This window comes from Ambystoma mexicanum, chromosome 7q (genome assembly GCF_040938575.1).
Source record: "Ambystoma mexicanum isolate Mex_15411 chromosome 7q, UKY_AmexF1_1, whole genome shotgun sequence".
In the NCBI taxonomy this organism is placed as follows: Eukaryota; Metazoa; Chordata; class Amphibia; order Caudata; family Ambystomatidae; genus Ambystoma; species Ambystoma mexicanum.
This window is the reverse complement of record NC_090941.1, coordinates 571,130,578-571,154,472: the sequence shown is the minus strand read 5'-3', so window position 1 is coordinate 571,154,472 and position 23,895 is coordinate 571,130,578. Positions and strand designations below refer to the sequence as shown.

General features: G+C 43.9%; 1 protein-coding gene across 3 annotated transcripts in view; it reads right to left on the bottom strand.

Annotated features, from left to right (window-relative positions):
- Nucleotides 1-11,343: 11,343 nt before the first annotated feature.
- Nucleotides 11,344-23,895, bottom strand: part of LOC138527994 (phosphatidylinositol 3,4,5-trisphosphate 3-phosphatase TPTE2-like) — a 421,324-nt gene continuing 408,772 nt past the window's right edge. For all 3 annotated transcript variants that reach the window (XM_069639416.1, XM_069639415.1, XM_069639417.1), the window contains one exon: nucleotides 11,344-15,383. In XM_069639416.1, the coding sequence (XP_069495517.1) occupies nucleotides 15,281-15,383 (103 nt within the window). In that variant the 3' untranslated portion in view covers nucleotides 11,344-15,280. The remainder of the gene's footprint in view (nucleotides 15,384-23,895) is intronic.

The following is a 23,895-nucleotide window of genomic DNA, read 5'->3' as shown; positions in this document are numbered from 1 at the left end:
CAGGGCCAATCGCGTGTGAAACTTCCCGCGCACCCCTGAAATACACATACCCTGCTGAAATCGCGTGTGAAACTTCCCGCGCACCCCTGTAATACATGTACCCCGCTCGCACAGGGCCAATCGCGTGTGAAACTTCCCGCCAACACCAGTAATACACGTACCCCGCTTGCCGTGCTGGTACAGGGTTAGCGCAGCCCTTTGCGCTGGATTGGGGATTTTGATGGCTTTTCCCTGTGCGAGGGGCGTTCTTGGGGGCGTAACTGGCGCTGCTGCATGGTCGCTGCGCCACTGTGCGCCACGGCTGGTTTTGGTAGCTGAAATCCATGAATACGCTGTGCGCGGAAATGGATTTTAGCGCACGCTGCTGGCGCAGAGATTCGCTCGCCAGCCGCGTGCGCCAAATTCTATAAATTACCCCCTTAGTGTCTACAGGTACAAGCTAATTGCGGTAGTGCCCCATAACCCACCTGCAAAAAAGTTTGAGAAAAAAAGAATATAGTTAAGGGCCTAGTGACAGAGAAATACTTTTTTTCGCTATGTGTGATCAGCTCTTAGGGGCCAAGGATTGAGACTGATCTGTAATGTTACCTGCATGTGATTATTATAGGAATTACACACCTCATCAGGACCTCGAGCACTCAGTCTCTTGGAAAGGATGTTCCCAACATGCCCTGTGATTTACCGTCTGTTTGGCATCCTCTTTGTTACAATAGCGCTTCAGATTTAACAGAATGTTATTGATCAGAGTAGCCAGAAGACTGATGATGATGATGATGAATTGAACTTTATTAATTTATAATGAACATTTGTCCATCACATACAACCCATCACACAGTGACCTCCAAAGCTAGTTTCCATCATAGGTTGCAAGTTAAACTGATCAGCCTTTGAGTCTTCTGCATGGCGCACTATCAAAAGGGTTAGGAAATCCTAGTAGACCACATTAATCAACTTTTCTTGTGCTACTTTTCTGTCTAGTATTTTTCTGCCATAACCATCCCCTTACTTTAATTAATCTTCACACTGCACAATTTAACATAGCATGCAACTGAACAGAGGGAGTTTTACTGGTTACGAGGGAAAGGGGTGCAAGTCAAAGAAGAGGCAGTTGCCATTGAATGGTAGGGTGGGGCATAAATAGGCAGGCACTCAACCCTGATAAGCCTTATAAGCGTTAGCCAGTGTACTGTTTGGAAAACGGGCTGCGGTACACATCATTCGGCACATGATGGGGAGTGGGAGAATATACTTAATCCCCCACATACAAGCAAGCAGTTCTCATTCAATGACTGAGTACCAAGGCTTTGTTTCTGTAACTGCCCGACATGCATCACGGACAATCCTTTCCTTATCATCTATGGTATAGGACAACAAAACCACCAACCGTGTCACACTAGTATCTACTGTTAACATCACTGGTTTACCCACTATAAACACGGCATGCTCAGAGGCTGGGGATTAAAGATGACTTTCTTCACAAGCTTCTCTGCTTCTTCACATCCTTTTTTAACAAGACGCACAGTGCCTTGGGAAGCTCAGAAATGTTCCTGACAAATGTATTGTAATGCTTTGCTATAGCTAGAAACAAACATCTTGTTTTTGTTCGAAGGCACTGCTGCCTCCTTAATAGTTTTCATAGCATACAATTGAACACGGGCAGTTTTACTGCTTACGAGGGAAGGAATAAGTTACTTACCTATAACTCCTTTTCTACAGCATTGGTATCTTTCATGGATTCACATGCTCTTGAATAAGATTACACAGAACAAGAAGCAGATATGTTTATTTTTCTAGCCTGGTAAGCCAAAAAACCTAGGTGACCACATGTAGTCAAACAGGAACGAGGACTCGGCCAGCAAATCAAACCACAAAGCTCCCAACTAGTCTCTCAGTTTATGCCACTCCACCTACTCCTTAAGACCATTTGTATGGCTGTCTTTGAGAAAGATGAGCTTTTGCTCAACTATCATCAGCATGTTCTACCTCTCTTTTTTATTCTCCCACGATATTGCCAGTAACACCGTCCACTTCAAGTCCTCAAAGTGCTGCATTTCCAAGAACTGCTTAACAAGAGGTGCCTTTTCTGTCTTCTGTTTAAGACAACTTCTATGCTTGATTATCAGAGTTTTGATCTTACAAATAGTTTTTCCAATGTATTGGCGCTTGCAGGGATATACAATCTGGACACAGTCAGTGTTGCAGTTAGTAAACTCAGATTGGGACCACAATTCGGACAAACTCAAATCTTTCTCTATAGACTTGACTGCTTGTTTGCAAACACTGCAAGCACAACGTGTGGTGCCCCTTGATCGGTGGTAAGCCCCATAATTGGGACAGGGATGGGGTACAGATTTAGTTTTTACATTTTGTTCTTAATTACCATGTCTGGAATAAGCTTGTCTAGTACACAGAAATTGGTCTCGATACCTCTGCCCCTTCTTTGTGAAAAATTCTCCAATTTTGCCAGGTAGATTTTTTATCCACCAACTTAAATCCGTAAAAGTAGTCACACACCCCATTTGGGGCACGTTTCTTTTGTATAGGTTACAACAGACCTTCCCTGTTATTATTGTATGCCATTTTGGCTGATTTCCACACAGGTTTTTTTCAGTTACCCCCCTCTGTCAAAACCATGGCCTCATTTTCAAACGACTCCTTACTGCTGCTATTTCTCTTCTGCCTTAAAAACTGGCCGAAGGGAAGATTATCACAGAGATATTTCATGTGATGGCTGAAAAAATAAAGCAACACGTTTCTATCCGTGCTTTTATGGAATGATTTAATCAAGAGGTGGCCATTGTGATGGTAGATTGTGATAGCAAGGAAGTTGAGTTCACTATTGCTAAAGCTGTGAGTGAACTTGAGGCATCTGTTTTTTTCTGTTGAGCCAGTCCATAAAGGCTTCAGCTTCCATGGTGGTTTCCTTTCCACGCTACTGTAACATCATCAATGTAACATTTCCAAATGGCAAAATTATGGCTAAATGGATTAGTCTTTGGAGATATAGTAGATTTCTCAAAGCTCTCGACATATATATTAGACACGTTGGGGGGTGGGGGCATACTGGCCCCCATAGCCGTGCCCTCTAGCTGTTGGAAAAGGTTTCCTATAAACAAGTAATTAGAGGTTCAAGCCAATTCAATGCACCATAACAAAAGCAAATTCGGGACAGGGTCACTGTGTGTCCTATTCAAAAGCACCTCTTCCACCAGCTCCAAAGTGGCATGTTGCGGTACCCGTGTACGACAATGTCTAACCCCATTAACAGGTCTTCCTGGGGATTAAACCCCAGATTTCCAAAGAGAGTTTCTCAGTAGGATCCTCATCTAACTGTTTATAGCTGTTGGTATCCGCTGACATTCCACAATGTAATCCTGGGAATTGTGAATTACAATCACCTCCCTTATCAGCACTTTTTATTTTAATGTCTGGATTTTTAGACAGACTTTCCAAAGAAACAAGGTATTTTAAACCAAGTTTTGGGGTGTTTACTAAACCATATATTGGAAGTATTGGCATTAATTGCACGTGTTGGTTTTGTGTTGCAGATTGGAACAACACTATACTGTAGATCTCTCCTGAAACACTTGAAAGTGGTTTCTTTGCTGTGATTGATTTGAGCACTTTATTTCAGCCCCTGATGAATGTTCAGCATTTAGAGCATAAACAGGACAGGTTATGTCAGGCATCGATGCAAACAACTAGGTTTGCCTGTATTTTCACGCAAACATTGTTAACCATTAGGATGTGTGCATGTTGCTATGAAATCTAAACGTTGGTGTATTTCATGGTTTGTCACTAGGAAGACTCACATGGGTTGTTTCACGTTTTAGCTATTTGTTTTGTTGATTATTTTGAGTATGGGAATGTCTGAAGGAGTGGGTGTGACATGATTATTTGATAGATGAATTTCAGTGTTTTGTTTTTTTTGTTGAGATTTTTGTACAGGTTTTTTATTTTAAAACAATTAAAAATGAAGATTTTTATATTGTGATTCTGGAGTCAAGTAGGAGTGTTCCCTCTGAACACATACAACACTTGAATAAGTTTATGCAGCAGTACATATACACAACCAAAATGGGTGGAGGCACAACTCAACAGAAGTAACCAACTCACCTCTGAAAAACACTCCCCTCATGTGAGCAGGTTGTGAAGCACTGCCTGGTCGACTCAGGGCGCCTCCTGGGAATCCCTATTTATATTATTTATTTCATTTGTTATACACGCCAGGACCCAGAGATCTCACCACACTGGATTACATACATAGGAAAGCATAGGTAGTTACAGTACAGTACAGGGTTTAGGTTCACAGTGGTACACAGATAGTCATGCATATTTGTTAAAAAGTGAGGTTTTGACTTGTTTGCGGAATGCAAGCTAGGATGGTTCGTTCCTGCTTGCGGGTGGGAGCGTGTACCATAAGGTGGGAGCGATGACAGTGAAGCCGGAGCCTCCTGATTGTTTTCTGGTGAATATAGGTGGAAGAAGTTGAGAATAGGGGTCGCAGAATGTATTTTTTGGAGATACGGTGCGTGAGATATGGGGGTTGTGTTGTAGAGGCAGCGGTGAGTGGTGGAAAGTATTTTAAATTCAATGCATGCTTTGTCTCAGTAGAACCTTGTGAAGGTATGGCTAGACCTCCATGTGGCAACTCTGCAGATGTCGAGCAGGGGAACCCCAGACAGGAACACCATAATAGAAGCCACAGCCCTCAAGTCAGTTGTCGCTCTTCCTGGAAGGGGCCAGTTGGCCAGACGACAGTGAGAAATGCATGCTGATAGCCATCTCGCAATGGAAAACTTTGAAAGGGCGTTGCCCTTGCTGACAGGTCCTAGAACTCTTTAGTGCAAGCCACGTAGAACTTGAGGGCATGGGAGACATCTAGGGAATGTAAGGCTCACTCCGCTGGAGACGGAGAGCCAACGAACACTAGCAGCATCAAAGGTTCATTAAGGTGGAAAGGAGAAGGGACTTTCAGCATGAAGTAAGGGTTTGGACGGAGGACCACCTTTGACTGATGAAAAGTCAAGCAGGGAGGCTTGCAGGAGGGGGCCTGCAATTTTCACACTCGTCTGGCTGAAGTAGTGGCAAGTAGGAATGCCGTTTTCTAGCAGGGAAACTTCAAGGAGGCTCTGTGTAGAGACCAAGATGAAACAAGAGTTCGGACAGGGGAAACAGGCCTTTGAAGAATTCTTTCACCAACCTCTGTGACCAAAGGGAAGGTGCACCCGAGGCATGTGTGTAGCGTGAAATGGCTGCTAAATGCACCTTGATAGAAGAGTGTGCTAAGCCAGCATTCGCCAAAGACAGGAGGTATGGCAAAACTTGTAATGGCTCCAGGTGTTGAGTTGCACACCATATAATAAAGCACTTTTATTTGCTCTTCTAGCAGGACAATGTAGGTGATGCTCGTGCCCTAGCCAAGATGTTTCTGCCGTCTGGAGGTACAGGGATGTTTCTGAATTCTAGGGATGCAGGAGTCAAGCTATCAAATTGAGGGATGCTGGGTCGTGGTGCAGGACAGACCCTCTGTCTCTGAAGAGTAGGTCAGAGAGTGGGGGCAACCTGATGCTGGGAGCCACAGACCGGTCTGAGTGCAAAATCTGCGGTAGCCAAGCCGGGGCCACCAGGATCATCATGCATCGGTTCTATATGAGTGTACTGAGAACTTGCGGTAACAGGGAGGGATCAGCGGAAGAGCGTAGAGAAACAGTCCATACCATGAGAATGCATTCCCCGGGCTCTCCCTTTGGGGAAACCTGCTCACTAACCTGGTGAATTTGGTGTTATTCGCCATAGCGGATAGGTTGCTCTCCGGATCTCCAGATGACCCCACTCAGAGAAGAGACAGAGATCTTGGTGAAGTTCCCACTTGTGGCAGGACCTGTGTTCCTGAGTGAATCTGCTATGGTATTGTGGATCCCTGGCGGATGGAAGGGGGATCAGGACCATGTGCGCCAGAGCCCATGTCTACAATGCTAGCACCCCTGCAGACAGAATCGGAGAGCGGGTCCAAGCATGTTTGCGAATATAGAAGATGGTGGTAGTTTTGTCTGTAAAGAAGAGAACCACCTGGTTCTGCAGCTGTGGCTTTAAGCATTTCAAAGCCCAGAACACCGCCCTCCACTCTAAAACATTGATGTGTAGGGCTTTTTCTTCTGGCCTGGAATTCTCCCGTGTGGGCTGCCCACCCCTGCAGTGGCGAAAGATGGCTCCATGAGTGAGGTTGGGAAGACAGCACCATCATTGGAGAGCTTGTCGGAAGGAGGGCGTGAGGTGAAGCTTGCCCTCCCCAGAGCCCGTTATTTGTTGCCAACAGGCGTCCAAACTCCTGAAGTGGTCTCATTCTGAGCCGGCAGTGTGGTATCTATAGGATGCATGTGGACATCATTCCCAGGAGGGACTTGTGAGAGCAGACTGATGCAATCAGTAGACATGACAGCACCTGAACCTTGTTCAGGATAGTATTCACCCTCTCCTGTGAAGATGTGGTGACACATGAGAGTTGTGAGGCCAAAAATAGCACGCTGTAAGCAGGATTTTGGAAAGTTCACAGAGAACCCCAGGGATGTCAGACACTGAATTGGATCTTCAGTTTTTTGCATTGCTAATTGGAGAGATGAGGCACGCATCAACCAGTTGTAAAGATACAGGCAAATGCAAATGCCTTAACGCCTGAGGTGGGCCGATACCGGAGCTAGGCATTGGTGAACACTCTTAGTGCAGACAACAACCCGAATGGCACAGTCTTCAATTGGTAGTGTTTCCCTTGGACCTGGAAATGGAGGAAACGCCTATGCCGTTGATGAATGGGGTTATGAAAGTACACATCCCCTAGGTGTAGAGAAGAGAGGAAATCAGCTTCTTTCAGCTCGTCCAGTATGTGTTGCATCATCACCATGCAAAACTTCTGAGACTTTAGGAATGTGTTTAGCCTTCTGAGGTCTAGCATGGGCCTCCATCCTCCTGAACTTTTCCTTACCAGAAAGTATCTGGAGTATACTCCAGTGCCCCACAGATGCGACAACCTCCATCGCCCCTTTTTATAGGAGGGACCACAAATCTTATAGCAGTAGGAATAGGGTTTTTTCTGCGTTTAGGGCTGGAGGAATGGAGGGGAGGCCCAATGAACTCCAGGGTATGGCCCTGTTGAATGATGGACAGCACCCATTTGTCGGTGGTAGCAATGGATTTCCACTGTGCAACTAAGTTGGTAAGCCGATGTCCTAACTGGAGTGCTGAAGCAGGTGGGTTGGGCTGGAGCCTGGTCTGGCCTGCTTCGGCACTTGACTTCTGGAGGAGACTCTGCATCATTGCTGGTTTCCTCGACAGGACTGAGATCTTCCCTTGTAACCCTCTTGGGTGGTGGTGCAGGATGTCTGTGGACGGTAGGTAGATCTAGAATTCCTGGAAGTCCTTGAAAACCTCGCTTTCCTGAGCGGAAGTACTGGCACCACTGTTTTTGGGTACCTAGCGAACGAGCCATCTCAGTGTCGGCCTTGATGGCCTGCAGGGTCTCAACCTTTTTCCCCAAAGAGATCGATGCCGTCAAAGGACATAACTTTAGACTGGACCTCCGGTCGCAAATTGGTGCCCTTGAGCCAAGCTGGATGTTGTAGCACAGTCCTGTTACCCATTTGGCAAATCCCATATCTGCACTGTCCACGGCAACAGAGATAGTATGATCGTATGTCGCTTCTCCATAATGCATCAATCCAAGTGCCTCATCTTGCTCGTCAAGAAGAAAATCTAGTATTGGGGCCAGCAAGTTGGCCTCCTTGAAGGTCATTGTGGCCGTAGGGATGACCCTTTTTGCAGAACATGTCAGGGAGTCTTCCCAAATTTCTTCAAGCACTGGAATGGCTACCATAAACTTTCTAGTAAAGGAATCCCTCCTTTTTCTGCTCCACTGGGATAGGATAAAAGAGCTTCTCAGCTTGTGACATGAGGGCATGAAAGGAGCCAATCTCGTCCGTAGGTGAATCTCCTTGGAGGTAGATCCGCTGGCTCACCGTTACCAGGCACTAGATCTCCGAACTCATCTGTAGCAAGTCCTTGGACAACCGTCAGTTGGATTGGTGTCGGTGTATGTATCTGTGAGGGTGACTGGTGGTAAAAGTGGAGCCCCTGGGAGGGATGCAGGTGTGGTGCAGGAACCAAACCTCCTATGGCAGGGAACCCACAGGGTTGTGCTTTAGAAGGTAACGGTGGAGCTGGAAGCTGTTGTTGGAGCGCCGAAAATATTATCTGTATTGTGGATAAGATGTCCATAGACACGTCCCTTGAGCCAGAGGGCACAGGAGCCTGTGGCGGCCTGGAGGGTATGCCCACTCGGACAGGTGCCACTGGTGCAGGTTAAGAAGAGCATTTAGGTAGAGAAGGACCCTGCTTTGGTGGAGCCGGTGGTGGCATGCCAGCCAGAGAAGGCACTGCCTCTTCCTCGTCATCAGAAATCCCCCTTCCGGTGCATCTTGTCTGAATCAGCACCCTGTTGTAGTTGCTCAGGAGGGGCCATTGTTGGACAAGGGCTCGCAGATGGTGCACATGGAGCCAATGAAAACACAAGCTGAGAATGAGTTGGCCTGGGGAGGTAACACAATGCTGATGTGATATCCCTGTCCAGAGCAACTGCCTTTGGAAAAGTGGAGACTAAAAACCTTTGAGAAGGTGTCGTGGACGGTGCTGACGTGCTCGGTGACAGGGTAGGTCTAGGGGGAAACTAAGCAGTCGGCGTAAAGGACTTGGGCATAGGCGATGATCTGGTTATTAGCGATGTGGTCAACTGAAGTAATGGATTTGCTCGCCGACATTGTCATCGTCTTAGTCGTCGACCAGGTGATCAAGGGGGATTATGGTTGTCGACGACAATAAAAACTTGGACCGTTGACAAGGATGGTGTAGACAGAGGTACTGTAGTCGTGGATGAGCACTGCTTCGCCGAAGAGTGTTTAGACGAAGCTGCTGATGAGGTTGTTCTTTGTGCTGCAGTAGTTAACGAGGCAAAGATGAAGAACAACATTATGTCCTCTGTAGGCATGCATCTGACCAAATTAGTCTCAGGCCATTTGGTGTAGAAATTGACCATGAGCTGCACAAACCTTTCTTTTGGCCCCAATGCGTGGTATGGACCAAGGATAGCGATTCCCAGTTGCCTCCGTGCTGCGGTGGTGTTTGATGCTCTTATCAGAGTTGCGACACAGACTACGCCCTTTGATCAGCCACTCAATAAATAAATCCACACCAGGCCAGCAGTTTTTCTCCCGAATGTACCTCTTTGTGCCTGTGATTCCTTGGTGTCCTTTGTGAGCGGACTGGACTAGCCTCTCTCAAAACGAGATGGGGGTATGAGTTGATGGCCATGCAGTAGTAAGTCATCCTCCACAGACTGTTCTTCCTAGACCTCGCAGTAGGGAGAAGTGTGTTCATCTACCAATTTCTTTTTAGGCCAGCCCTTGGTGGTTGATTGTATCACCTTTCCTAAGGTGGGATCCCTGAGCAGTTTGCTTTCCCACACCAAATTGAACAATTCCTCACCTATTGCACCATCCTGTAAATCACCCGCACCTATGAACTGGGAGGACTCAGAGCTGTCTGATATTCTGCCAGATCCCCCCTCAATTTCCTTATACTGTCTGGTGGTCATGTACCCAAATCCTACTCAACTGCCCTGAAGTTCCAAGTCTCCAAATCTGCTTGTTCCTCTTCAGCTTCCAAGAGCCCATCCTGCACGGTAGGAGATGATTATACAGATCAACACAGCGTTTCAGCCTTTCTCCCATTCCCTGGCTTTTCCAGTACTATCTTTGATTGTATCAGCACAGCAAATTGTCTGCACTCTGCTCTTTATGAAAAGAAGGGAACAATCAGCCCCAAGCACCCCGTTGTGGGCAACTGGTACCGAAGCTTGATGCCCCAGGTTTATCAGTTCTTTGGGGCACACTCCCTGTTCTCTTCTGCTCTATACAATATCTCTACCCTTTACCACCAGCACCTAAAAGGTCAGGCCTCAGCTTCTCTTCACCAAGGCTGCTCAGAAGCCTCAACAGGCTGAGGTCCCAAGACCCACTACCAAGTTCAAATGCATCTCAGGGCCCTTGGAGCTGTGCTCGGCCTGCCATTTTGTTGCACTGCATAGAAGTCGGCGGGCTCGCTCAGCAGAACATTAGTTTAGAGCGCTTTTATCCGATCACAACTGCCTTAGCGCTTCTCTGGGGGCTACATGCTCTGGTCCTACATCCCTACTTTATGCAGAAACCAGGGTGTGCTGGCTGGAGCCAATCGCAGGACCTCTGAGCACTCACATCTTACTCTGCTGCCATCTTGGCCCTATATATTTTTCTCTGCACATAGTTTGGTTTCTACTTTTTCAATGGTTCTCCTATCATTGATCTGCAGAAACAAAATCACACTCCTTTCTATCCATTAGGAATACTGTACAAAACATTTTTCACATTTCCCTCCCTCAATCTGATTTCACCCAGGCATTGCTCCCTTTGCAGGCATAGACAAAGTGTGAACTGTATTGTGTTTCCACTTCTGACTAGCTTTGTAGTTTTGGTCTCAGTCCACACCCTAACATTTATCATTGCATTCCTTTTATTAGGAGGATACATGTATGTTCAGGGGCAGCAGTGGTTACTGGAGCAGGAGGGTAGGAGTGGGGTCGCTCTAGAGGTAATTGTTGGTGGCAATGCCATTGAGTGGCTAGATATTCTTTGAAGAGTATGGTCTTTTTGTCCTTCCTGAACTGCCAGATAGAGCGGCCCTCATATGCATTGGTAGCTTGCTTCAGAGACCGAACGTGCAGCAGGAAAAGTACGGGTTCCTGTTTTTCCCTTCCTGCAGTTCACGGTTTCCGGTCTGGCAATTCTATGGCTTCTGGTGGTGTGCAGGCCTCCAGAGATGGTGAGTTTCTTGGCTAGGTAGCAACGCGATTTGTAGACTACAGTGCCTTGCTCTTTTCTTACTGCAACGACTTAGACTCTTAAATGTGGATATTCTATTTCAGCACCTACTAAATACTTCAGATCTCTGTTACCAGCACATCAGGGAGCACACTGCAGGAAGAAGGTTGCAATCAAACACTGTGAGCAGCCATACCTTTGTTTTTAGAATGCCAAAATGTACATGTACATTACATGGTCAGAGCGAATACTCAAACAGTAAAGAAAAGTTGGGGATTAACGACATGTTTACAAGATAATTGCATGCAATTTGTTTATGATGGTTCCTCTCAGATTTTTTTTAATTTAAATAACTATTTTATTGAAAAGACTTGGGAGGAAATCTTTGTGCAACATACAATTTGTATTTTAAACCATCGAAGACGATTGCAGAAACTCATACAATGAATCCGTTTATTTCCCATTACAGCAAAGCCATTATTCACATTGTGAAGCCTATTGCTGGAATAAACATTGTAACCAAATCTATAATCACGTTAAAAAAGTCATACAAAAAACAATGTAATTTGTCAAAGTTCAAGAAATAAGAACACATGATGAAAAAAAAAAACACGCTGCCTTCGTGAGGCTAGTGCGACGTTGCCCTTACAAGAAACACCCAAAAATATGCATAGTAAGTGTTTAAAAAAAGGTTTAAAACAGAAATCACTACTTACATTTTGCCTGGAATAAAACATGGAAAATGGCACAACTTGGAATATGGAACTGCTGCTCTCCTCTTTGACTGGGTGACCATATTAAAACAATGATGTTATATTTAATAGAAAGACATTGCAGACTACATACTACATTCTGAAAATGAAACTGCCAAATAAATGCCAAGCCCTTGGCTCAAATGACACCTGAGGGTATGGACACAGCTCCAAGTGGAATTTATTTTCGCTGTTAGATGTTGCGAGTGCAGTAGCATATATTTTGCAGATGCCACCACTAGGCCATGGTTGGTGGTATCTTCCTGCGACCTGCTGTCCAAGGAAAGCTTGCAGTATCAAGTTCACTATGTGGGAGGAGGCTCTTCTGGTTGTTCTGCCTGTACAGAACTGGACGCACCTGAAGCTCCAGAAAACAGACAGGAGATTCAGCCATTGGGAGGACGGCTGATGGAGCAGAAGCCTTCGGTGGGCGGGGGGAGGGAAATCATGGTTGCAGGTGTCAGTTACCATGGGAAGTGAAGCAGCCAATCCCACTGAGAAGCAGAAAGGTGTTTGGGGAAGTAGGTTCTCTTGGCTGCAATAGGGACCAGGACAAAACAGAAGGTGTAATAGCATAATGCACAGTTCTGCACCTGGGAACGCATCAGAAAAATATGCAATGAAGACAAAACATGACGCTATTAACAGAATGTCCCTGGAGTGTACAGGCAAAGACTGTCACCTGAGTTAGTTGGGGCCTCACTTCGCCAGTTGGGTTCACATTTCCTTAAGTGAGAGTCACGACATATACAACCACAAGATCCAACGCTGAGGTAGTGCTTGAGCCAGCAACGCCTGAAGGAAACGAGGTGCACAGAGTTCTACAATTGAGCAGCGATAGGAATGAGCAACGATGAAGCCGAGTCGACTGGCTCGGCCGACATAGGGGGCGACCACTATCAGTGGAGTGCCTGCGCTTTTCCCTCCACCAAAGAATCACTCACATGCATGCTTGTTTTTAAATAAACATTGAAGTAATCACCAGTTGCACCTTGTAGAACAGCAACAGACTTGTAAAAATAAGTTATTAGCCCCACAAATCATCTCTCTTCTTGGCTTAAGTGGGGAAAAATGTTATGGGATCGTTCTCATTCCCTGCCTGGTGTTCAAGACAAATACTGCAGCACTAAAAGGCTTGACTTTCAGGAAACAGATTCGTTATCTCTGAAGTGCAATGCAATCAGGTGTATTCTGTGCGTCTGTGGCCTCAATCGTCGTTCTGAAAACGAATTACGGACTGGGAAAGATTAACGGGAAAATCAAATGAAGGGTTCGTTAGCATATTTGCACAAGCTCGGTGATAACTTCCATTAAAAAAAAAGAAAAATGTGCATGGCAGAGCACCTTGATACACACATGAATTACCAATATTTGTATAGCGCGTTACCCGCTGTGGATCCAATGAAGGGAGTATATATGTTTGTTGAGTGGCAATGGCATGGGCAAAGGCTTCTGAACAGTTTGTCGAGCAAGTGAGCAATTGGGTTCAGGTTGTGAAAGTTCAAGGAGCACATTTACTGAAATACTGAATGTAAACATATGCAGGCTGGGGTTCAATTGTGTACACATTTGATAGTCTCAGGGTTGTAATGAGTTCTTCTTTGGATCCACACAAAGACCATATCATTTTGGCAGGAATTGTCACAATTGCTAAATGGAACCCAGAACAGAATTGTGGAGTTATTGCTTGCGTCGCATGGGTGTAAGCATCTGCTCTGTTATCGCACCTGGTACTGCCATGAGTGAGCTGCCTCAGAACTATTGGTTTGGTGCCTGGACTGGTTTACACAATGTTTGGCATACAATACTCTAGGGCCATGACAACCTAGATCTGTGCAACAACGGGTGCTTTGAGGTTGAAATAGCAAGTTACAGAGACCTGAGGATTTACAAACCTGTTTGAGAGACAAGAACAGCGTGCACGTTTTCTTGTAAGAACATTATTAAACCCCGGATATAAAGTTTTAAAAAGGATCTTTCAAGTTGTAAGCTGGGTTGAAAGAGGCCACAGAAACGAGGTCCAGGCTGCAACTGGGCCATCAATATGGTGTTTGCCCAACCCAAATCAAGTCATGCGGAGAAACACACAATCATACAGAAAATAATTCAGTCGCAGAAGGGGATTTTGGTTCCATGATTCAACAATGCATGAACATAAAAAAGTTACTATGCAAGATCCCCGGCAGTAGAAAATCAAAGGTATGCTTAAGCTCCCAAATAGTTCTAGAGGAATCAAAATCGGTGCTTAGTTTGAAAGGGGGCATAGTAGGAGTGTCCCCAAATTAACTCTATTGATACAGGAAATAATGATCTATGTTGCAGGTAGTGACCTTTTATCACCAGAGGTTGGACATTGCAGTTGGGGGCTCCGTTTGAGTAGAATCTACCCCGGGACTCTTAGTTCTCTACGTGATAACTTTTGGGACCCAAGAGGAGAGTCAGAGAGCGTGTTATTTGCATTGGTAGCTTTCTGGCTTAGAGTATATATCAAAACATCTACTCAATTAGGTTACTGGTGCTTTCTATCTCTTATTCTGCCACACCCAGTATATTTGTCTGCTTAAAGGTCACAATGCTGGATTTACAATGCCTTGCAATTCAACCTTGTATTTTTACCAAAAAACAGGCTAGGAAAAGCTTTCTCAGGGTCTGCAGCCTTGGCACATGCCGGAGGAACAGAGCACTGCCCTTGAGCATAGCACCAACTCCCACATCCATAATGCCTCATGAAATGTGTGACATGCTCGACCATGTTTAAACAATTAAAAACTTGCTTGATCAGATCAATTTCTTTAAAAGTCACATTTACGAATAATGGAGCAAATACAATGTCAACATGTGATCTGTGTGATTGTTTCTGTTTTTAGGAGGGAGTGTGTGTGTGTGGATGGAATGTTCTCTTGGCATGCTAGAATGTGGTGCTCGTGTATGGAGTGTGCATGGTGATAGAGGAATTCTGAAGGAAGAAAAGGGAGCCATGTGGGGGCACTTTCACATGCATTCATCTTAATCTAGTAAATCATAGCCTAATCTACGTGGGTTCAACCTTGGAACACAGGAGGAATATACCCACCTGTGCACCCTAGTTTGAGATAAAGTGAGAGGGACCTGGTTTTGTCTGTGATAAAGCAATTCGACATTTGCTTCTTTTCCCGGGGTGAGGATTGACAGTGCCTTGGACTGCCACTTCTATATTTGGAGGTCTTTCTTGCCTTTGGGTCACTGCCCAGGCCATGCTTGTGTCATATTTGATGCAGACCTACCTTCTGGATAAGTACCCATACTGCACATTCTGTTTGGACAAGTCCCCATTTCCCTCTTTCCAAAGCAGGATTTGGAACTCCAAAATAGAATTCTAGAAACCTTGTACACCAGAAAACCCAATCCCCTCTTGAAGTAACTCTGATCCTTCCAACACTTGCATGAGTTATTCACTGGAAGTCGGACTCTGCTATTGAACATCTGGCATTAACAAACAGGTCGGGCATGATGTACGCAAGAGTGGGCACCTTAGGAAGTGCGGCTTCTCGCCAGCGATTTCCATAGCAAACCCTCGTTGTGAACAGGATCACTTGAAAATCAAGTCCAATACAAAGTTCATGTGGCACTAACTAGGAGTGCATATCAAGGGTCGATGAACATCACCTCCACCGCAAAGTTCTCAGAGTAGATTTTCCAGGTTTTTGCCTTGTGTGGGTTGTCCAGCTCATTTCTAGAAAGGTAAAGCCTGCAAAAGAGTTAAAAAAATTACAGTGAAAGAAATGTAAATAGTAAAACATTTTTAGCACATCTGTGCCTACTATGCCCGCCCCTTAAGTATTGGATCATTTGTAGTACCAGGTGGTGCCTCTCAATGTACTTTATAGCCACCATTAAAATTGTTCAAATCTTGTGCGCCCATGGATTTCACCAAGGGAGTTACTTAATTGTTAATTTCCCAGATGAAGGGCTAAGAATTTGTAGGTAAGCCAACCAAACAGAACTGAAAATCGAAGTCTGCAGGTATCTGAACACAAAAAAGCTGTGGTGCAATGCACACACACATCACTTGCAGCTACATAAAGAATCAAGCTTTGGCAAAGTCAAGATGTTGTAGCCCTCAAATGCACACATGACCTTCCCACCATCAGTAATGGACAGCCAGCAATAAAGTTCATGCCACAGAAAAGTAAAACACGCCCAAAAAAAGTAAAAAGGTTGAGCAAACACATAGCTCTGTCAGACCAGGAAATGTGGGACTCTTTGTATTAAATTGAGTAGGGGCAACCAACTGCAGGTAAGGCACGTACAATGTTCACCTTTCAGCAGATCTTAATGCCAATGACACATTGCCACGGGGATGGGCATTGATACACATTAGCCCTCTACCCTATTCACAGCAATAGTTTTTGTCTGCACCAGGTACCACTAAAGCAACGCCCTTTGTGCCAACGATTGAACAAACACCCATATACCCATTGTAAGGTAATCCAAGCTGATCAGGAGCTGGTGTGCCTTTTAGCTTCAAAGATGAGGCTGAACATTCTAAGTCAGCCTCGTATTTATACAGTGTAAACCTCAGAGAAAAGCTGATGCGTTTGCTTTAATTTTGTTTGTCCGTCTACAGCTAATGTAACACTGTGGCTTTTAAAACACTATATATATAAACCTCGCAAATCTGTCAAAATAGGTTTCGACATTGATCACCATCCAAACACAACACGCATTATAGTCCCCGGCCCAACTAAAGAGAGCAGAAATAAACATAAAAATACAGTTTAGTGTCAGGAGAAGACTAGGAGACAAATGTGTCCTGCACAGACCAAGGTAAAGCTGAGCCATAAGTCTCCCATTGGCAAACATATTTTAAGAAATGATTGGGTACTAGTCATGGCCTTCAGCTATGGCCAGTGGTTACCGTTAGGCAAGATTGTATGCAGTAACCCTGTGGGAGACTACACCAGTCTTGTCCTCTTGGTATTAGGTAACCCACCTATTGGTATAGGTCCGTACTACACAAGATGGTAGAATGACTGAGCAGTCACACTTATCTCAAGAGGGGTAAATGTGAGCTGTAGAGTTGTAGTATCGAAATCCACACATACCAGTATCCAAATAACACTTACACTCAAGGTTTTCTAGTAAAATAATAATTTAACAGTCAGTTTTAAATAAGCCTTCTTTAAAAAGGGCAATGTGCAACAATAAAAATACACTTCATACCACAATCTCAGAATCAAGATAAGCTAGTAGATACTCGTTAGATATGCTTCCTACACCCTGAGGTGACTTCAATTATATTCAATTGATATATATATATATATATATTTTTTTTTTCTTTTAAAAAAAGGATTATAGCCGCATCTACAAAGGATGCATGCGTGAGTACATGCAGCAATGACTGGGGGTTACCTCGGCTATTCGACACGGCTACTGATCTCGGTTTGTATCCGAGGCTACTTGCACATTTTATGCAAGCCCCAAATCAAACTAAAGTTGCCTTGAAACCTTCAAATCAAATAAGTGAACAACTAAGTACATAAAATAACACACAAATAAAATTCTGTACTGTATTATCCACATAAAAATATGGTTATTGCACTGAAAATGTATATTTATAGACGCAACTTTAAATATACCTGCGGTTCCAGCCACAAGAAATAAAACGCATAATATTGACGCACCTACGCACATGCTTTTCATAGACACGGTTATACAAAAAGCCCCTACTGGACGTTTGCTGATAACCGTTGCTAATTGCAAAAACTACAGATTCGAAATTGCATTTCACTCCACCGAGCCCCCAAAACTGTCCCCAACATGCCTACCAGCCCCCCTCCACACCTCATAGTCTCCCTCCACTCCCCTATTCTCTTGCAATCCCCCCACTCAATTCATATAAGATGCCACCCCACCCAAAATTCTGGCTAGCCGCAGCTACCACATGTCCACAAACACACGACGTGTCATTTGCCCGAATATAGCCGCAGCTGCAGAGGGGGGGGGGCGCACCTATAGGGGTATGGTTATCTACACATGAATAGCAATGCTGCATGCTGGGTGGCTGCTGTGTAGCCACAAATATCAACAGCACAATCAACCAATTAGAAACTACAACACACACACAAAACACATTATACATACCGTGCTCATCCAAAGTACTAGAAATTCTAACTAGGAATCATTTTCTTGCAAACAAATCCTACAGATATCATGGCTAGTTTGAAAACTGTGTGGCTGATTGGAGACAGTTGGCTGTTTTCGTTGCTGGCTTTTTGTGAGAAACTAAATATTAACATGGACCTAGGTTTGGGAGATTTTACAATTAAATGGTTTGGATTGCGGGGAATGCGCTGATTCCAAGTCTTTCCAAAATTGTTAAGTCTCAGAATAACAGGGCACCCAGACATCATAATTATTCATTGTGGAGGCAATGATTTGAGGAATTTATGAGGTGTGTCCCTTAGTTTAATGATAAAACAAGACATGGGAAAACAAATTGAACTATTTCCTCACACCATCTTTATCTTTTTGAATCTCACTCAAATGCAAAAATGGAAATGGACCACCAGATCTAATGGTAAAATTGAGAAATCCCAGAGAAATGTTAATAAAGCAGTTTCAGCATTCATGATAGGGCACAACCAATTATGGATTTCGAACAACATACAGTCCAACATGGCCAATTTATAGGTATGACGGAGTACACCTACCTGATGAAGGAAGTATAGTGTTTCTTCATAACACCAAAACAGTACTCCTGATGTGCTAAAGTTCTACACTATGTGTACCCCAAAACAGTCCTTTAAAGCACTACTCATACATAAATACAATAAATAACAAACAAAACTTTTTTTATTATACCCACAGCTACAGTTCATTGACTTTAACCATAATCATGGTTACAAAAAGTCAGTTAAAAGGGGGACGGACTTCAAGTTTTATACTACAATCCAATTTAAATGATCAATACAGTACAACACTTACGTAAAGTAACTGAAAAATAAGAAGGCATAGAAAAATGCATAACAAACTAGATAGGCAAACATTTCACAGCCACACAATATAATGCCATAAGTGAGAATACACAATCTAAAATACATTGTATGGCACATCTAAAACTACACTACAACTGCTCCTTTTTATATTAATTTTGGTGAACTATTTTCTTCTATTTTTTTCCAAAGTCTCCTATGCTCAAAAGTCTGAAAACATACACAAAAAATAAAAAAAAGACTCTCTAATAACTACCAGGTCACTGACCATGGCCTTTGGACATGGCCAGTGATTTTTCACCCTTGACATCACTATACCTATACAAATGATCGAAAATAAATGTAATGCAGACACCCCCAAAAATATAGCCACGAATACAGAACTACTGTTAAACGTGGGTATCTGTAGTCCTTCATAGCCTCGGATATAGCCGCGAAAATCGCAAAAACTATTTAAAAAAATAAATGCTTTCCTGGCCATCACCAAGTGCCCCCCTCATCTGTGCTAGGTCCCCCAATCCCCAAACAGCCTCTTCAACTCCAAACAGACGCTGCTACTGTGACGCAGTTTGCTTTCAGATGTCGGCTATTCGCAGCTATAGCCGCGGCTAAAGAAAGCTTTGTGTTGCAAACTCAGTCCGTGGACTCCCTCCAACTCCCAAATTTCACTCAGTGCCCTCTAGCCATCCCCCACCTCTACTGTGATGGCATTTGTATGTTTTATGAACTGGCAATAGCTTTTTACTGAGTTTCATTTTCCCACAAACCTCTGTTATAGCCATGAATATCTCTCGCGTCGAGAGAAAAACAAGTTGGCAGTCATTTCATTTCTGAAAACCATGACCCTGCAATGCACCATGGGATTCCCATTGATGTCCCCCAGAATGCCATTTTGCATGTCATTGTAAATCCCTTCTCTTATAATATGTATGTGCTCATAGGCTTTGCAACAGGAACGAGCTGAGTTAAGCCGGTCAGGACTTCCCAAATGTGCTAAATTTCAGGGGTTTTGCTGGGATAAATTTGGCCAACTTAACTAAACTTTGAAGTTTTTTTAGTGAATTTCAAGGGTTTAGTTATACCATAGTTTGTTTCTACGCCACTGTCTTTGGCTATGTCCACTGTATATTTTACAACACAGCCAAGCCACTAGCCATGACCTTGGGATGTGGCCACTATACATGTGTATCAGGCCCACTAGCAAGGGCCTTCAGCCGTGCCCACTGTATATTGTACAACATTACCAGGCCACTAGTCATGACCTTGGGCCATGGCCAGTGGGCATCTGTGCCCACTGTATATTTTACATTACCAAGCCACTAGCCATGGACTTGGGGCATGGCCTTCAGCTGTGCCCATAGTATATTTTACCACACCTAAAGCCTTCGCCTGTGCCCACCTTATTGTTTCAAACGCTACCAGGCCACTTTTTCACCCCTACCTCACTGTAGCTGTAAAAAGATTTGTTTTCCTTTTTTGTCACTTTTTCCCTCTAGCCGTGGGTAAAATAGTTATGTACTACAGATAACCGCAGTTATTTTAGGCAAGGAAATCCACATCAGGGCAGGGATAGTGAGGAGTTTATCTAAACTTTTAAGTTAATAAAATGGCATTTGTTGAAAAACATTGACAAATTTGCCCGCCTCACATTTCTGACCCCTCACATACGCGTCTCCATAAATAACACGTTTCTTCCTCACAAATGGTCAGTCTTGAGAGAAAAACATGCTGAAACGTCATAAATATGATATTCATGTGATATTTTTCTGTGACTTTATCTCCCCCTATCTACTAAGTCCATGCCCCTCTATTCGGGATGGAATGCCCGTCTTACCTCACTTAATGTGTGCAGCACCACCGTCCATCCGGTGTACCGGCTCGTAGCCTATGTTGTTGGAAAATGCTTACTCTTAATGATGCCTAAAACTACATGCAATTATGTGTTACGTCTGCAAAACATCTAGACCGCCTGATCGTATGTGAAATCCCTATACATGCTAGACTTCCAAACTGACGCTGACCTGAATAAGGTCTAGATCGTCACTGCAGATAGTGTGTGCGAATCAAGCCTCCATTTCTACAAAAATTAAAATAATGCCTATCGGGGCTTCATACTAATTCAGTGGGACACTGTCCTGCATGGGAGCAAAATTCTCAATAAGGCTGCTATGGGCTAATTGCCTAAACATAGACCAACTATATGTCTTTATGAAAACACAAAATCAAGTGGCAAAAATTCCCATTACGTGCGTATCTAAAGATTCAAAATGTAAATATAAACAATTGCCCAATGTAAAGGAAATGTGCAGCCAGTGAAAGTATTGGCTGCTACATTTCCTAGTTCATTAGGGTAATATGATGTTCCTCTATTCAGATACAACCCAATGGATTCCATTCTTCTCTGTGATTTAAACCATCAGTGAATCTCAAAGTGTACATCCAACATTGGTGTCTGTGTGACAGTATTATCAACCGCATTAACCATTCCAATCACACACCAGATAAGATCATCTTGGTTGCATCCCTTGATTATGAAGTGTTCTACCAAAGGTGCCGAGTATAGTTTTGTGCGTATTCTTGACCTGTGCTCAGCAATACGTGTTCTTATTTGTTTTGTAGTTTTACCCACATGGATCTTGGAACACGGGCATTGTACCACATAGACCACATTGCTGCGTTCACAGGTACTGTGGACATTGAAATGCCACTCCTTGCCTTTGGGCAAAAAAGCTTTTTTTGGGGATATTGAATTTGCAAGCTGTGCAATTACTGTATGGGTAATGCCCTTTCACTGGTAGTAATCACAGATGGGATCTTAAATTCAGTGCTGGTCTGAGGGTTTGCCTATCTGCTGTGACCAAGTGGGCTCAAGTTTTTTCCTTTTTTTTTTTTTTAAAGGCAGATAAGGGGAGCAGAAACTCTGGTTTGTTCAATTGAAGGATGTGCCAATTTTTGAGGATCCTGTTTTTTTATATCATTGCTATGGGCACAAAACGTAGTAACACAAACTGTTTTGGATAAATTGTTTTTGTTACAGAGCACTGAATATACCAACAATCTGTTTTGGTTACGAGATCGTTTTCTTGAGCGCCTTAGCACATTTAGGGTAACCTCTCGAGAAACCTGTCTGATGATATCAGGCCCTTTTTGAAAATCTTGAATCAAAGTGCAATTTCTCCCTCCGTATATTAAGAAATGTTCCAAATGGGACATTTTCGCACAATGCTTTGAGGTCGAAGGTAGTGAAGTGGAGGGTGGTGTTTCTCTGCATAGGTTTTCTGTAAAGGCTCACGGCTAGTCTCCCATTCGATACCTTTATAAGCAAGTGTAAAAATGGTATTTCAAAACAATCCTTCGCCAATCCTTCGCAGATGTGAATCTGAGATTTGAATTAGGTTCATTGATCCATGCGCCGAAATAGTCAATGTTACCTTCCCTAGTATTCCAAATTAACAGGATACCGCAAACATTCTGATAGCTGGAAAGAAAGGATTCCTTTGAGTGACAGGCAGTGGAGGCTAGAATGCCCAGTAATCTGCAGAGAATGCTATTTTGTAACTGCTGGAACTTATTCGATTCTTTATGTGCCTAAACTCCTGCCCCATGGCACACAACTTGAATTACAAATTCCAAGGATTTCTTTTACTGGATGCTGCTAAGTATACAGTGCAAGGGGGAAATGCCTGTTACCCCATTTCATGTTCTCCTTAACCTTACTACCATATTGGTCTTCCCATAACCACACTCCCTTATATACTTCAGACCCAATAAATCAAAAGTTGTACATTTTTCTATCTTAACTCCTATAGCAATTATATATCTTGATTTGCCCTGGTACCTCGAGGCCATCATGGTGTGCAACTTCTTGCCATTTACTACCAAGTCACGGTTTGACACATTGTGTGTAGTCTAGGAAGGGCTATGAGCTAATGAGGTTTTGCTGCATGTGATGTGGGTAGTGCTGTGTAGTATGGATTACTAACATTTAGCATTAGGATCAACATAGGGTACTAATATTAAGTATGGGGGTAAGGCAAGGGGGCTAGAGTTGCAGGATGTACGCCCTAATAGTACTAACTTTGCAGCAGGCACACAAACTCCACTGGCTGAAGTGTCAGTTTCCGAACATAAAGCGAAAATTGCAAACTGAACAGCAGCGTTTGTGAGGCGAAATTCAGAACCTGCAGTCATGTGTCTTTAAAAGAACACAGGCATTGTTCATACGAAACAAGCGCAGTAAGAAAGGATGGGAGAACGTTTCATTTCCCTCTGAGCTGCGGTAAGAGGCGATGAGCAGGAATGCTGGTTAGGTTGCCAAAAATAGAATGGGGGCTAGAAGGTGCTGGAAAGTGCTAGAAAGTTCTGACACGTGATGAAGTTGGAAGGGATTTCATGAAAGGGGCTGGAGATTATGAGGGCTGGTGATAGGCAACATCACAGAATAGGAAGAGAAACATGGGCTGGGAAGGTTTAAAAGGGAGAGAAAGGCAGACGATGGGGTATTTGCCTGCTTGGGAGTTTCCTGATGAGAGAACGCTCTACCGGGCGATTCCGTTGGCTGGCTAGGTTCTTAGTGGACCATCTCGCGTGAATCCTGTGGAAAGAGGAGCTGCTTCTGGGCCTGGAGGAAGGAGGGGCAACGCCAAGGGGCAACGCCAACGCCAAGGACTCCCGAAGGGAGCTGTGTCCAGCCGGGGGCAGTGCTGGCAGACGAGCTCATCATACTTGGCATCAAAAGGGGCCTGACGAGTCAAGTGTGAGCCAAAAATCAAAAAAGCAAAGTGCCAGTATAAACAGGGCAATAAGCAATCAATCAATTAATTAGGGTTCCTTTGATTGAGTGTTATGTAATTGGCAAAGGTGTCATACTGGACAGGGAAAGCAGAACCTTTTTAATCCTTCTGGTACCAAGATGTTAACAAAGTAGGTGGGAACCAAAGTTTTAGCTGGCGGCTTCTTTCACGCAGAAGGGATCATAATCACAATCTCTATAATCCATAATCTCACCACTAACCCAATGTTAGCTAAGGGCACGGGAGGTAAATGAGGATGGAAGCTGTATCTATAATGCATTTGCTAGCTAGGGTGCCAGCTAGTATGTTTCAGGTTAAAGGGAAATCACTCATGTTTGAAGTTCTGTGCTGAGAAGGAGACAGTGTTTTTCCTGTTTCTCTCATGTGTTCAATGCAAATAATGTTATGCTCATGGCTATAATATGAGATAGTTTGAGTGTCTATATGTTTTTTCTAATAAATGAATATAAAG